Below are 13,833 nucleotides of genomic sequence, written 5' to 3' on the forward strand. Positions count from 1 at the left end.
CATGAAGTTGAGCTCTGGGGCATTTTCATTTAGTCTTAATCAAGATCGATAATACAGCTCTTACTCGAGTATGAAGATTCATGTTTTCAAATTTATAATACATGTACTGTTCTTAAAAAATAATTTAGATAATTTCAAAACCATTTAGATTGACATTTGTTCAGTTTTCTCCTCATCAATCCTATTTAATTTGTATGCCATATTGTTGCTCATATAAACTACTTAAAACTTTAGTTTACATCTATTATCAGGTGATTGAAATATTTGTAATTTGTACGGAGAAGGTTTTTTGTATAACTAGCCTCCTAGTAGGCGAGTTTCTCCTATCCTGTGTTATAGATGTTTGTTATGTTCAGTGAGGTTATTTTGAAAATAATCACACAGAAAAAAGGAATAAATCTAAAACCAAATTTTGAAGACTTTGTTCTTTTTTTTTTCTATGTGTTTGTGTATATCCTTGGACTTATATAATTACTGTATATCAAATTAGCCAATTATCATAAAAGAATATTGGCCAAATATCTGGACACTGAACGCCTCAATGATAACTCAATCACCACTGTTTTATATTTTAACACCATTTGCCGCATATTATATTAAAAGTAGATCAAGATTTTTCAATTATTAAATCTGGTCGGAAGCATCCATAGGGGAAAGGGAAACCAATTTTGTATAAATGGTGACCATTAATCAGATACCACACTGTGTATGTCTTACTTATATTTATTTTGAACAGACATCCAAGATAGCAGCCATCTTGATCTTTGCCTCTACTGACTTTTTCCATTTTTTTTGATGACTTCAGATTCATATTATCAATATGTATATATTTAGAAGGTCGATGACATCAAAGATTCTCTGACCAAAAACCTTGAGAAGGTTAATGACATCAAAGATTCTCTGACCAAAAACCTTGAGAAGGTTGATGTCACCAAAAGGCTTTGCTAGGTTCATCAGTGTATCTGGATTCTGAGAAAATGATTTAATCCGAAACAAAATTAGGGATGATGCAAGCCCTTCTGGTAAACACGTTAGTCTTGTCTTGGCAAATGAATAAAACTGTTTTAAGAATTTTGAAGTCTGAAGCATTAATTTTCCTCTGAAAATACCAAATTGACACATTTAAATCCTGTGGATATGGTCCGGTGTTTCCTACATAAGATAGGTACAAACGAGATACGGCACATTAAAGGGATTTGTTTAGAGAAAGAAAACCCAAGCCAGTTATCATGTTGCTGTTTTTATTTTCATACATATTTAGGTTCAGTTTCCATTGAAAGACAGATAAAACACAGACTATGACTGCTCAGTGATTGTGGACATAACACAACACCATATATGGACAAAATCTTCTTAATACATTACCATATATGGGCAACAAATCTTAACAAGGCATTTCCATATAATGGCAAAAAAAATTTCACCAGCTAACTAAATCTTAACACCACATACTGGTATGTTTAGCAATATCTTTTCAATGCAATTTCCATATATGGGAAAAAATCTTATCATTACCATACACAGACAACAAAAATCTTGCCAATACTATATATCGTTAACAAATTCTTCAACACAATTTCAATATATGGAAAAATCTTTCCAACACATTATCATATATAAGAAACAAAAGCTTGTCCATACAATTTCCACACAACACCATATTTGTATGGGCAACAAACTCTTATTTACTATATATGTAAACAATATCTTGTCGATACCATATACGGGCAACAATGTCTTTTTCAACACCACCATATATGGGCAACAAAATCTGACCGAGCACACGTACACACCACGGTGAAAACTCACCACGGACGCCCATCCTTACATCAGTGTTAAGTCCATCACATTATCTCTACAAATCTATTAGCATGTGTTAAAAGTTCTATACTAACAATAACATTCTCTCTACAATATTTACAAAATTCTTTACACAATGAGAGATAAATATCAACAATTATACATAGTTTCTGGTATATATGTATTGGATGAAAATAAGCCAGTTCATCTGATTGGTAATTGACATGTATCCTTCTAACAGCTACTATAATCTCTCCATCATACCAAACTCAGTTGATAGTATTCATAGGAATTGTTTATACTCATTTTCTAGATTCCTTATTTCTCACAACTAGTATTTAATATTTTGACGAGAAAAAAAAAGCTGAATTTAAAATATTCTTAATTTTTTTGTAAATCCATATTTAATTTAGATCTGTCGCAGTAACGCTGCTATGATTCTTGAAATTCAAATTCTGTAAGTTTTCAACAATCATAAAGGGACAAAAGGAAAAATAATCCTATATGGGATAATTTAGACCCACATGGAGTTTTCCATAAAAGTATTTAGAAAGCTTTATACAATTTCAAAACAAACGCGGCAATTATTTTGCATAACAAAGTGATTTCTATCTATCATCGTCCTACACTCATTAATAAAATATATGTACAATTGTAGCACTAGTCTTGCTGGTAGAACTTATACTGACTGACCTCGAACCATAATATTACCACACAGGGAAAGATAACTCTCCGGTTCAAAGGTCAGGGTTCAAAGTCAAACATAAAACATTATATCACAGACCTCCGTCAACATCCATACAATACTCTCTCAACTTTCTGCTGTAAAAATACACAAACCTTACCTTCCGAAGTCTAAAATCTCCTACATCTTAAAATCCAACTCTTCTCTGTTCAACCTTTCACTCCTTACTCTCTTTAACATACATTGAATTTCTCTTTCAAAGTCCAAAATCTTGTTGTATTACTGCTCTTAATACAACTTAAACTTCAAAACAACATCTTTCAAAAACTCAAAAATCTTTCTCAATGACAAGTTTAATTTTCATGAATGCTTCAATTCCATTAACAAACATTACAAGGTCTTAACGCATAAAATATACGAAAACAAAGATCACTGATACCAATAATTTAACACGAAAAGGAAAAAGGATTACAAAACAGTTCCACATGTGTGAACAACACTAATCATATATAATTTACTTTTCAGTCAACAATTTTGATACATTTGAAAAGGACTGGTACTCGTCCTGTCTTAAAGTAAGAACATTTCTTTTCAGATAGCTGATTCCATGTCCAAAGGTGGACAGTGAAACAAAAGCACATATTAAGTAATTAATTGTCGAGTTCTTTTCCAAACTTTTAACAGATACTGTGACCATTAGAAAATGAACCCTAAGTCCAGACTTCCATGGTTACCATATCATTGGCGATACAATAGCACTAACTCGCTATTCTCTTGGAAAAAAACATATTTTATTAACTTACAGAATATATATATGAAAATTATTTTGACAGACAAGAAAATAAAACAGACACTATGATAAATCTAACAATAATGTTTGAAATTCCAGATACCTTTATAGTTGGACACAAAGCAGCATATTAAATGTGAAGCATATTTATGTGAAGCATATTTAAATGTGAAGCATATCAAAATGTGAAGCATATTAAAATGTGAATCATGAGAAAACTATTTAAATGTGAAGGCTAATTAAATGTTCATGTTAATCTGTAAAGTCAATCCCTATGGAAAAAAAAAAAAAAAAAATTCCCTTTTAAGGGAATTTCTCAAAAATATGCAACAAAATCCAAACCAACAATAAATATTGACATCACGTGTATAAGACTGGAGTATATAGGCTGTACTGTACATACACTGTTGTTATAAGATCAATTGTAAATACAATATCAATATCACATTTTACACAGAATCCAGTCAATGTGTCACTGGCAAAAAAGAAGATTGCTAAGGTAGCATGTCCCACCAATTTTATTGTCTATTCAAGCCATTTATTTCTAGACCAGCAATTTGATATCCTCTCTATAACCGAACAAAAGATAGGTAGCAGGCATTTTAACATTTTTTTGATACATTATAACTTCTACTGTCCAATTTCGTTTGCTTGCCATTTTGTCAACATCCCCCCTCCCTCCCCCCAAAAAATGTTACCAATTTCAATTTTACAGTCCGAAATAAGTTTAAAGAATTGTAAATTCATAATAGATATGGTAATAAAACTGAAGTAATTATGCATTAAATATAACAAAAGTGATCTAACTTACAGATATTAGTATTGATTATTCTAATTAACTCAATCACAAGATATAACATAATTATGTATTGTATCATCAAAATGTGTTATTTACACAAAACCTGAAATCCATTGCTCGGTACCTGCATCCTGGTTACGACAGACTGCTTATTACACACAGCTTAAACATGGTCTCATCTCTCAAAATATCCTCCATATAACAAGTTTGTTGATCACAAATTAAAGCAAAAATCATGAAAGTGGAGACATGTTCATATGTCCACTATAACATACAATATATAGCCAAATATGAGAAATCACATCATTTCTTCTGATTTCGCCACATCCCTTAAAACCAGTCCTTTTTATAGTTTTTTTTTTACAGTCCAAGGCCTTTTTGCATGCTATTTATCCCTTTTAACCTTTTGCTTCCAATAATACCCAATTCCTTATGTTCTTCAGTTCCCCCCCCCCCCCCCCCCCCCCCCCCCCCCCCCCCCCAAACACTCTCAAAAACTACCTCTATCACTTTTATTGTCACTCTTTGAACTTTTTTATTCCACGGCCTGCCTTGCTTTTTCTACCCCTTCCCTGGCCCCTCCTATATCTCCCTAATGGCGCCTCTCCATCCAGTCACTGTCCGCCTCAGACAGCAGTTCCTGTACAGCTGCCTCAACATCCTGGCCGTGTTTTTCCAGTAACTGCTGGTTACGCTCGCGATTACAAAATCCCATCTCGATCAGTTTTGTCATTGGACAGTTCTCTGACTTGTTATTGTCTGGTGTCCACTTGTCCTCCGGCGGTGACCATTTATCTTGTGGAGGGGTCCAGTCAGATTTCGGCGGCTTGTATTGTTCTTCTTTTGGTTTCCAAGTAGATTTTGGAGGGACAAAAGTGTTTCCCTGTTGACTAGTAGCTTTCTGTAAACAGTTAATTCAGTCTCGTTAATGATTGTAATTCAATATTTGAAATGAAAATATTCCTTTAAACTTTGTTTAAAAATCTGACATTTGAATTTTAGATACTTGTTTAACCAAATGAAACATAACTGTTACTTATAAATGAAGTTTGATAACTTTCAGTTCAAAATAAATCTTTTAAGAATTTCTGACTTGTTGAATGGGATTTTGTTGTATAGACTTCAGAGATTTAGCTTACTGCTAAAAGCAGTAACAATCATTCAAAACATACATGACAAGTTGACTACATCTTGACTAATTACTGTTCAACAAATATAAACTTTGAAAATAACGGTTTTGTTCCGAAATAAATTTTCCCAGAAGATGGTAACTGTAACTAATATTATTATATATGACAATTCATCTGATTCTCAATCAAGAAAATCAACCCTTAATCAACAAAATTAAATTAACTTTAAATAATATTGACATACTTCTGACTGGTCTGGAACCTTTTCGTTCTCCTCCTTGGGTTTCCAGGTTGTTTGTGGTAGCTTGTATTTCTGTCCTGGCTGACGTGTGCCATTCTGAAAATCATTCATAAAGGTATTGAAAGGTCAAGGACGGTATAAATCAAAGGTCAAGGATAGTATAAATTAAAAGGTCAAGGACGGTATAAATCAAAAGGTCAAGAACATTATAAATCAAAAGGTCAAATATGGTATAAATCAAAAAGTTCAGAAAGGTATAAATCAAATAATCAAGGGTGATTTAATTCAAAAGGTCAAGGTTGATATAGTTCAAAGGTCAAGGGTGATATAAATCAAAAGGTCAAGGAACGTCATTTGACCTTTGACCCTTTCAGGTGACTCATATTCTCAACCTTTAACCTACCTGATATGCCCGAGCCTGCCAGGTGTAGAAGACCTCTTTACATGTTGTGTAAGCGTTGGATGCGGCCTTGTTGGCAGCCTTCACTGCCGTGGCCATCACCTGGTTCACAAACATGTCTGGTGGACTGCAAAAACAAATCAAACCTTCATACAGCTGAACTCAAACATTTTAAAAATTCGGTGAATTTCTTTTTCTCAACCTGCCAAAATTATGCTTGATTTGAGAGGTCAGGAATACTTTCAGAATCAATGAACCTAGTCAGGCCTGGGGCTGTATAAAGCAACAATTTCAGTTTGTTAAAACTATCATGTGAGAACCAGACAGACAATTAATAGAAATGACATAATGGTACAATAATGTTCAACATTTAAAACGAACATTAGTTAGCATCGTACAAAACAAGCAATAAACTTGATATCAAATGTTAAAGTTAATTTCGTTTATAAACATAAATGACCTTGGACATCGACAAGTCATAACACTTACAGTCCATTGGAGTCGCGGTCCATCCTATTCTCCCCAGTCGCTCCATTCTCGGACCTGTCATTCGTGGCCACTCCTCCATCTGCAGGATGAACATCCTCACCGATCGGCTCCTTCATGTGTGTGACCTCCCCTTGCTCTGATTCTATTGACCCACTGCTCACGCCCGATCCAGTGTCTGGTGGGGCTTCATCGTAAACACCGGCAGCTCCAGCTGCTGAGGAATAAACCGTCATAACAGCAGTTTCCTCTGGGTCAACTTCCTGTGGTACCCCGGCAGCAATGATTGGCTGCTCGGGTGATTCAGAGCCTGGTATCTCCTTTTAGACAAAGACAATTTAACTTAATATCAATTCATAAAAACATTCTACATATAAAACAACTATGGATCTCCTGACAAGCAATTTTCAGTAAAGAGAAAACTTCCACAAAACATCACAGGTAAAACATATGTACAAGTGCAAAGTTCTTAAAACTAACAAAAGAAATTATTTTTAAGACATAATTACGGCGAGAATGACCGATATGTCTGTAGAGCAAAAGAAGAATTCCTTTAATCAGTATTTTTTCTTTTACCTCTTTGTTGACGTTTTCCTCGACAGGCTTGGGGTCAAGTGGCTGAGTCGGTAAAGCTCCAGATGTGGTCAGCATTTCATCTACAGAGGAGCCTGGCAAAATGTATACAAAGTTACTCCACGAGAATGGTAGTTATTTCCTTACATGAGCTTTAGCATGGCAATAGGTCATATAGCTACATGTTGCATAGAATTTTAATTAAATTAAATTTCTGAACATAAATAAAAGGAATTTAGACTTTCTATATACTGGAATCGCTTGTAGAACATGACAGAGACATCACCTACCTCTAGTTGTGATTGTGTTATGGTTGTCATCCACTTCTTCATCTTCTTCCTCATCTTCATCGTCTGACAAATCATCGATGATGGAGCGCGAGATGACAGGTTTGCTGAAATCAAAGCAAGCGGGCATCGGCACAATGAGGAAGTCATCATCCTCACTGAGGCTGGAGGAATCAGCATCATCATCATCATCATCAGTGTAGCTCTTTAATGACTCTATGTCAACATCATCTGTAACAAACACAAGAGAGATCATGATTTAAAGTTTGATAAATCCTCGTATTCACCCGAAAAAAGGTAGATAATTGTATAATATTGGTCAATAATGGTAACAGTGGTAAATAATGGTATATATTGGTAAATAGTGGTAAATAGTGGTAAATAGTGGTAAAGACATCTAGTGTACAATAAAGGTGACTGTTCATGGATATTGGCAAGTATTTATTTCTAGATATTAATTAACTTTTACTGTTGTTGAATTATATGATTATACGAACACCACCACTTACCGAGTTTAGGAGCATGTAGGTTGTCCATGATGTCACGGACGTATTGTCCAGAGAGATGGTCCTCTGTATCTATATCGGCAGTCTCAGCATTGACCACCTCCACACTGCTACTAGTCGACAGAGCCTTAAGGTCCTCCAGCTCAGGGGCTGGGGATTTGGGCGGAGTTACATCTATAAAACAGAGTAACACAGGGTCACTGTATTGTGTAATTACAGCAGAACTTAAGTCAAATTTGATACAGCTTTTCTTTTTAATACAAAGTAAGCTTAAATCTAATAAACTTGTTTTACAGTTATTGTATAAACATTCAGATTGAATTGCTATTAGTGCATTACACTATCTAAGTCATAAACATTAGCCTTAAACCCCCTGCCTTAGCCATACGTTTAGTCTAATGCAGCTAGCTTTATCTTCATGACCTTTGAACTCTGGGGTCAAAAATCTATAAATAGAACATGAGGTCAGCAGAAGATATTTATAAGTATAGAAGAAATGGACATTTAATTACATCACAACGAAATAAGACTTTATAAATCCAGAGTTGTGACACACCTGTCAGGACTATTATCTATTGGAGACTCACCAAGGGGCGTGTTGTTGGGTGTTGCAGTATGGGATACCTTGTGGCTCCCCCTGTTGGACAGATTCAGCATTTCGAAGGACATGAGATCCTGTCCTGCTTCACTGGTCACAGGCTGCTGACTCTGATCCAGTTTCAGTTGAGCGACTGCTGCAGCAGCTGTGCTTAAGTCCTGCTCAAGTTTGACCTTATCTTCATCTCTGTTATCTGTGTCCTTGACCTCTTCCTCTCTGATTTCTTCGTCCTTGACCTGTTCATACTCATCTTTTTGCTCAATGTCCTTCTTAATGACAAACTCTTCCCGGACAGTGAGCAGTTCCTCAGTTTCCTTTCGGTCCGTGAAATGTTCAGTCTCTTCACAAGATTTCTCCATCACCTAGTGATAAAACAGTATGATTTTCTGAAATACCAGTTCTAAAAAGTTTAATAGCAGTGTCTAGATCAACTGAAACAAACCACCTTATACGAGTCATTACAATTTTTATCCTTTTATTTATAAATTTTACAAACATATTTGTGGGAATTATTGTTTAATCAAATATCAACGATAAACAAATAACTAAACAAGCAAACAGAAAATTGAAACTTTTCTCGTACCTCCTGCTTGGGTTCAGCCTCATTCTGAACAGTGTCGTATACCAATTTTAGAGGGTCATCACATGTTGGTTCCAGAACCTCTTTTGGTACCACATTGATCATGCACCACACACGGTGCCCGAACTGTTTCCCAGACTGGGCCATTTTCCAATGGCTCTGATACTTTCCTGTTATAAAAAAACACATGATTTGTGAGCTCTATTTTCTCATTTTAAAATCTTAATTTGAATTAGTTTCTAGTTTGTTGAGAAAGATACATCAATTAATTTTGTGACCAAAAATGTTTTTTTGTTTTCTTCATGAACATGGAAATGTATTGAACTTTTTCTTTTTGATGGGAGTGGTAACTGCAATGTTAAATCAGGGTTTGTTTCCTTGTCTTCCACTTGGCGACATCAACAGACAAACATGGACCTAGTCTATCCTTTACCTTCCTTTTTTAATATCAATTATTTTTAATATGGTTATAATATTTCAAACGTTGAGTAACATAAGCAGTTTTGTGACTATGTCCTTTTTATTTAAAATGTTTAACCTTGTAATCAGACTTGATGCAAATAAGTAATGATCTTGTGAATGTAACATCAGGTATAGTTAGATACATGTGACATTCATTTATATAACTCTTTTATACACAACACACCAAAACAGTATGAAAGTCAAAAATTTATTGAATGGAACCAATAACTTGTTCAGGCTCATATTAAATATTATCTAAAGGTTTTGGCATTCTTAGGGGCTGCTCATTCTTACAACTAAATAACATCAACTAACAATATTACATAATAAATTTTTACTCGCTACTCAAAAGATACACCTAAACAATTAAGATACTAATTATACTATAGGGGCATGCAACCCCCAAGCTAGAGCGATCATAGCTTAGCTAGCTATGACTAATAGAGAGGAGAGAAACCTAGCTTGAGCGACCTCAAGCCACAGAGTAAGCAGTTGGTAGCTAAAAAGCAGGCAGTTCTGCTAAGACTGTTTCAGATGGGGCGACCCCCGAGCTTGGGCGATCCCAAGCATATCATCTACATAAGAAATAAATACACAAAATATGATATAATGAATTGGGGGCAAGAAATTCCCCGAATTTAAAAGTGCTAATATCACGGCGTGATAAATTCATTACTGTGAGTGATATCCTCTAACTATTCCTTACTAAGAAGAGCAGCCCAAAATAAAAATAAAAATGTGACAGCTTGCATTGTAACAAAATAAAGCTTATAATTAACCAACACAGATGTACAAAAAGGTGCTGCGAGCCGGCTGCCCCAACCTGAATCAGGGAGGTAGGTTTATCCAATGCTCAGACCAGCTTGCCAGGTGTTGTCTCACCATGAGGCCTTACTTACCCCTAAACAAATGAGCCCGAAACAAGTAAAAAAGACATGTAATAAATATAAATATTATAAGTAAACACATATAATAAAAACAACATATACACATGAAAAGTACAGGCAATCAAAACAAAACAACAGTATATAAATATTAAAAGGTAATTATAATATAATATAAACAATTATACACAAACCACAGTAAAGAAAACTGCAAATTATCAAAGGTGGAGGTGGGGCGGATGGTGGATGATGAATAAAACACTGCTGCTACAAATAATCACGCTGCTTGAAAATGAATGCAGGTGGCGCTATCCCCTGACGTATTTCCATTGGTCAAGAACATCACGTGATCAAAGGCGCGAGGTTAGAAATAGATATTTACTAACATGAAGACTGTGACGGGGTTTTTAAATGTTGTGTACAAACAACTATTTAGTAAACAAAATATCATTTTATACACAACACACCAAAACAGTATGAAAGTCAAAAATTTATTGAATGGAACCAATAACTTGTTCAGGCTCATATTAAATATTATCTAAAGGTTTTGGCATTCTTAGGGGCTGCTCATTCTTACAACTAAATAACATCAACTAACAATATTACATAATAAATTTTTACTCGCTACTCAAAAGATACACCTAAACAATTAAGATACTAATTATACTATAGGGGCATGCAACCCCCAAGCTAGAGCGATCATAGCTTAGCTAGCTATGACTAATAGAGAGGAGAGAAACCTAGCTTGAGCGACCTCAAGCCACAGAGTAAGCAGTTGGTAGCTAAAAAGCAGGCAGTTCTGCTAAGACTGTTTCAGATGGGGCGACCCCCGAGCTTGGGCGATCCCAAGCATATCATCTACATAAGAAATAAATACACAAAATATGATATAATGAATTGGGGGCAAGAAATTCCCCGAATTTAAAAGGCCAAATCGAAGAGGTTACAATAAAGTAACCGAATGAGAGCCCCCAAGACTCTATAAAAACAAGTTTCTACCTGGTCTCTGTGGTGCAATAAGTTCAACAGAGATATCCGCTTCATCTCCGGGGGCCAGTGGTGCAATATCGATATCCTGATGTCTGTTAAGGGCGGGGAAGGATCCGTAAACCAGGTGGAGCTATGAGGAAACACAAATCAAAATCACATAAACCAGGCTATGTAAAGAGTTATTTGTCAGGAATAAGATATACGAATAAATGTAAGGAGTATATGTGTAATTCCTCTATTTCACTTTAGGAATTGTGAATATTTGAGACCTATAACCTTATCAGCTAGGCCCTGTCAATACAGTCACATTTTAGGGAATTTCCAACTACATTATAACATGTGTGGAGTTGATTATTTACTCTAGTTTAGGAAAGATGAATAGGAATCACTGGTTAGGTTATTTTGTTTAACGTCCTATTAACAGCAAGGGTCATTTAAGGACGTGCCAGGTTTTGGAGAAAAGCCGGCGTATCAGTGAGACAACTGACCCATGTGGATTTGGAACTCGTTACCTAGAGGTGAAGGGATCGAGTCGGAAACCTTAATCACACAACCAATCAGAATCAAAGTTACCTTAATCACACAACCAATTAGAATCAAAGTTACCTTAATCACACAACCAATCAGAATCAAAGTTACCTTAATCACACAACCAATTAGAATCAAAGTTACCTTAATCACACAACCAATTAGAATCAAAGTTACCTTAATCACACAACCAATTAGAATCAAAGTTACCTTAATCACACAACCAATCAGAATCAAAGTTACCTTAATCACACAACCAATTAGAATCAAAGTTACCTTAATCACACAACCAATCAGAATCAAAGTTACCTTAATCACACAACCAATTAGAATCAAAGTTACCTTAATCACACAACCAATCAGAATCAAAGTTACCTTAATCACACAACCAATTAGAATCAAAGTTACCTTAATCACACAACCAATTAGAATCAAAGTTACCTTAATCACACAACCAATCAGAATCAAAGTTACCTTAATCACACAACCAATTAGAATCAAAGTTACCTTAATCACACAACCAATTAGAATCAAAGTTACCTTAATCACACAACCAATTAGAATCAAAGTTACCTTAATCACACAACCAATCAGAATCAAAGTTACCTTAATCACACAACCAATTAGAATCAAAGTTACCTTAATCACACAACCAATCAGAATCAAAGTTACCTTAATCACACAACCAATTAGAATCAAAGTTACCTTAATCACACAACCAATCAGAATCAAAGTTACCTTAATCACACAACCAATTAGAATCAAAGTTACCTTAATCACACAACCAATCAGAATCAAAGTTACCTTAATCACACAACCAATCAGAATCAAAGTTACCTTAATCACACAACCAATCAGAATCAAAGTTACAAGTGAACATATGAAGTCATTTATTTATTTTAATTCAGGAAAGACGAATATGAGAACCTATTGTATTATCTTTATCGAATAAATAAGGTCATGAAAATTGTCACTCATCAGGACTGAAAGTTCCAAAATTTTCCAAATCAACCAACTTAAAAAACTGTTCCCTTACTCTGACCAGATCAACCATAATTGTTTCATTTCAATTCAGATTCATATCACTGTTAAAGTAAGTGAAACATTTTGTGATCAAAGAACAAGCAAATCAAGCTTTAAGCTACAAATGACATGGAATCACAAAGTAATTAAGACTTTTTTATAACATTTTTTTAATCATTTTAAAATAAATTTGATCATGCTAAGATGAGGCAGTTTGAAAATAAATAAAAAGGATTTAATCATTTGAAACTAGCGCTGATGAAATTCTGTATTAATACTACCAAGTACATCCTTCAGTCAATATGGATCAAAAATTGGGTAAAATCAGTCCGCCCTTTTAGTCGCCTTGGTTTCTTAACTAACAATACTGCCAGTCAAATACTGTAAATCTCCCAAGATAATAATACATTTATACATTTAACCATCTTTAGTGCCTTTACATTTATACATTAACCATCTTTAGTGACTTTATATTTATACATTTAACCATCTTTAGTGCCTTTATATTTACACATTTAACCATCTTTAGTGCCTTTATATTTATACATTAAACCATCTTAAGTGACTTTATATTTATACATTAAACCATCTTTAGTGCCTTTACATTTATACATTTAACCATCTTTAGTGCCTTTACATTTATACATTAAACCATCTTTAGTGCCTTTACATTTATACATTTAACCATCTTTAGTGCCTTTGCATTTATACATTAAACCATCTTTAGTGACTTTATATTTATACATTTAACCATCTTTAGTGACTTTATATTTATACATTAACTCTTTACGTACTCATTCAAATTTCGCGGTCGCTACCGGAAGTGAATGCTGGGTAGGTCCTTTGTGTATTGGAGGATATGGCTATCACATCAGACGTCGATAAAACGATCTTTTACTGATCTTTTACTGTTGTATAATGCTTAATATTAAATGAAGTTTATCATATGGAACAAGTACTGAGTACGGAAACTCTTTTACCCAATTTTTCCTTTAAAATACGGCGAAATTACAAGACAGAATCGCGGGAAATGACATGTTAATCGGCACATGTGTCACACATGTGCAAGAA

General features: G+C 34.6%; 1 protein-coding gene across 1 annotated transcript in view; it reads right to left on the minus strand.

Annotated features, from left to right (window-relative positions):
• Nucleotides 1–1,227: 1,227 nt before the first annotated feature.
• LOC117317397 (next to BRCA1 gene 1 protein-like) overlaps nt 1,228–13,833 on the minus strand; it is a 28,123-nt gene continuing 15,517 nt past the window's right edge. The window contains exons 12-21 of the mRNA XM_033872209.1: nt 11,221–11,341; nt 8,879–9,045; nt 8,285–8,657; nt 7,701–7,871; nt 7,195–7,422; nt 6,908–6,999; nt 6,335–6,651; nt 5,849–5,972; nt 5,449–5,541; nt 1,228–4,975 (exon numbers count right to left, since the gene is read on the minus strand). Coding sequence (XP_033728100.1) covers nt 4,667–4,975; nt 5,449–5,541; nt 5,849–5,972; nt 6,335–6,651; nt 6,908–6,999; nt 7,195–7,422; nt 7,701–7,871; nt 8,285–8,657; nt 8,879–9,045; nt 11,221–11,341 — 1,995 coding nt within the window. The 3' untranslated portion in view covers nt 1,228–4,666. The remainder of the gene's footprint in view (nt 4,976–5,448; nt 5,542–5,848; nt 5,973–6,334; nt 6,652–6,907; nt 7,000–7,194; nt 7,423–7,700; nt 7,872–8,284; nt 8,658–8,878; nt 9,046–11,220; nt 11,342–13,833) is intronic.

The sequence above is a fragment of the Pecten maximus genome, chromosome 19 (assembly GCF_902652985.1).
Source record: "Pecten maximus chromosome 19, xPecMax1.1, whole genome shotgun sequence".
Lineage (NCBI taxonomy): Eukaryota > Metazoa > Mollusca > Bivalvia > Pectinida > Pectinidae > Pecten > Pecten maximus.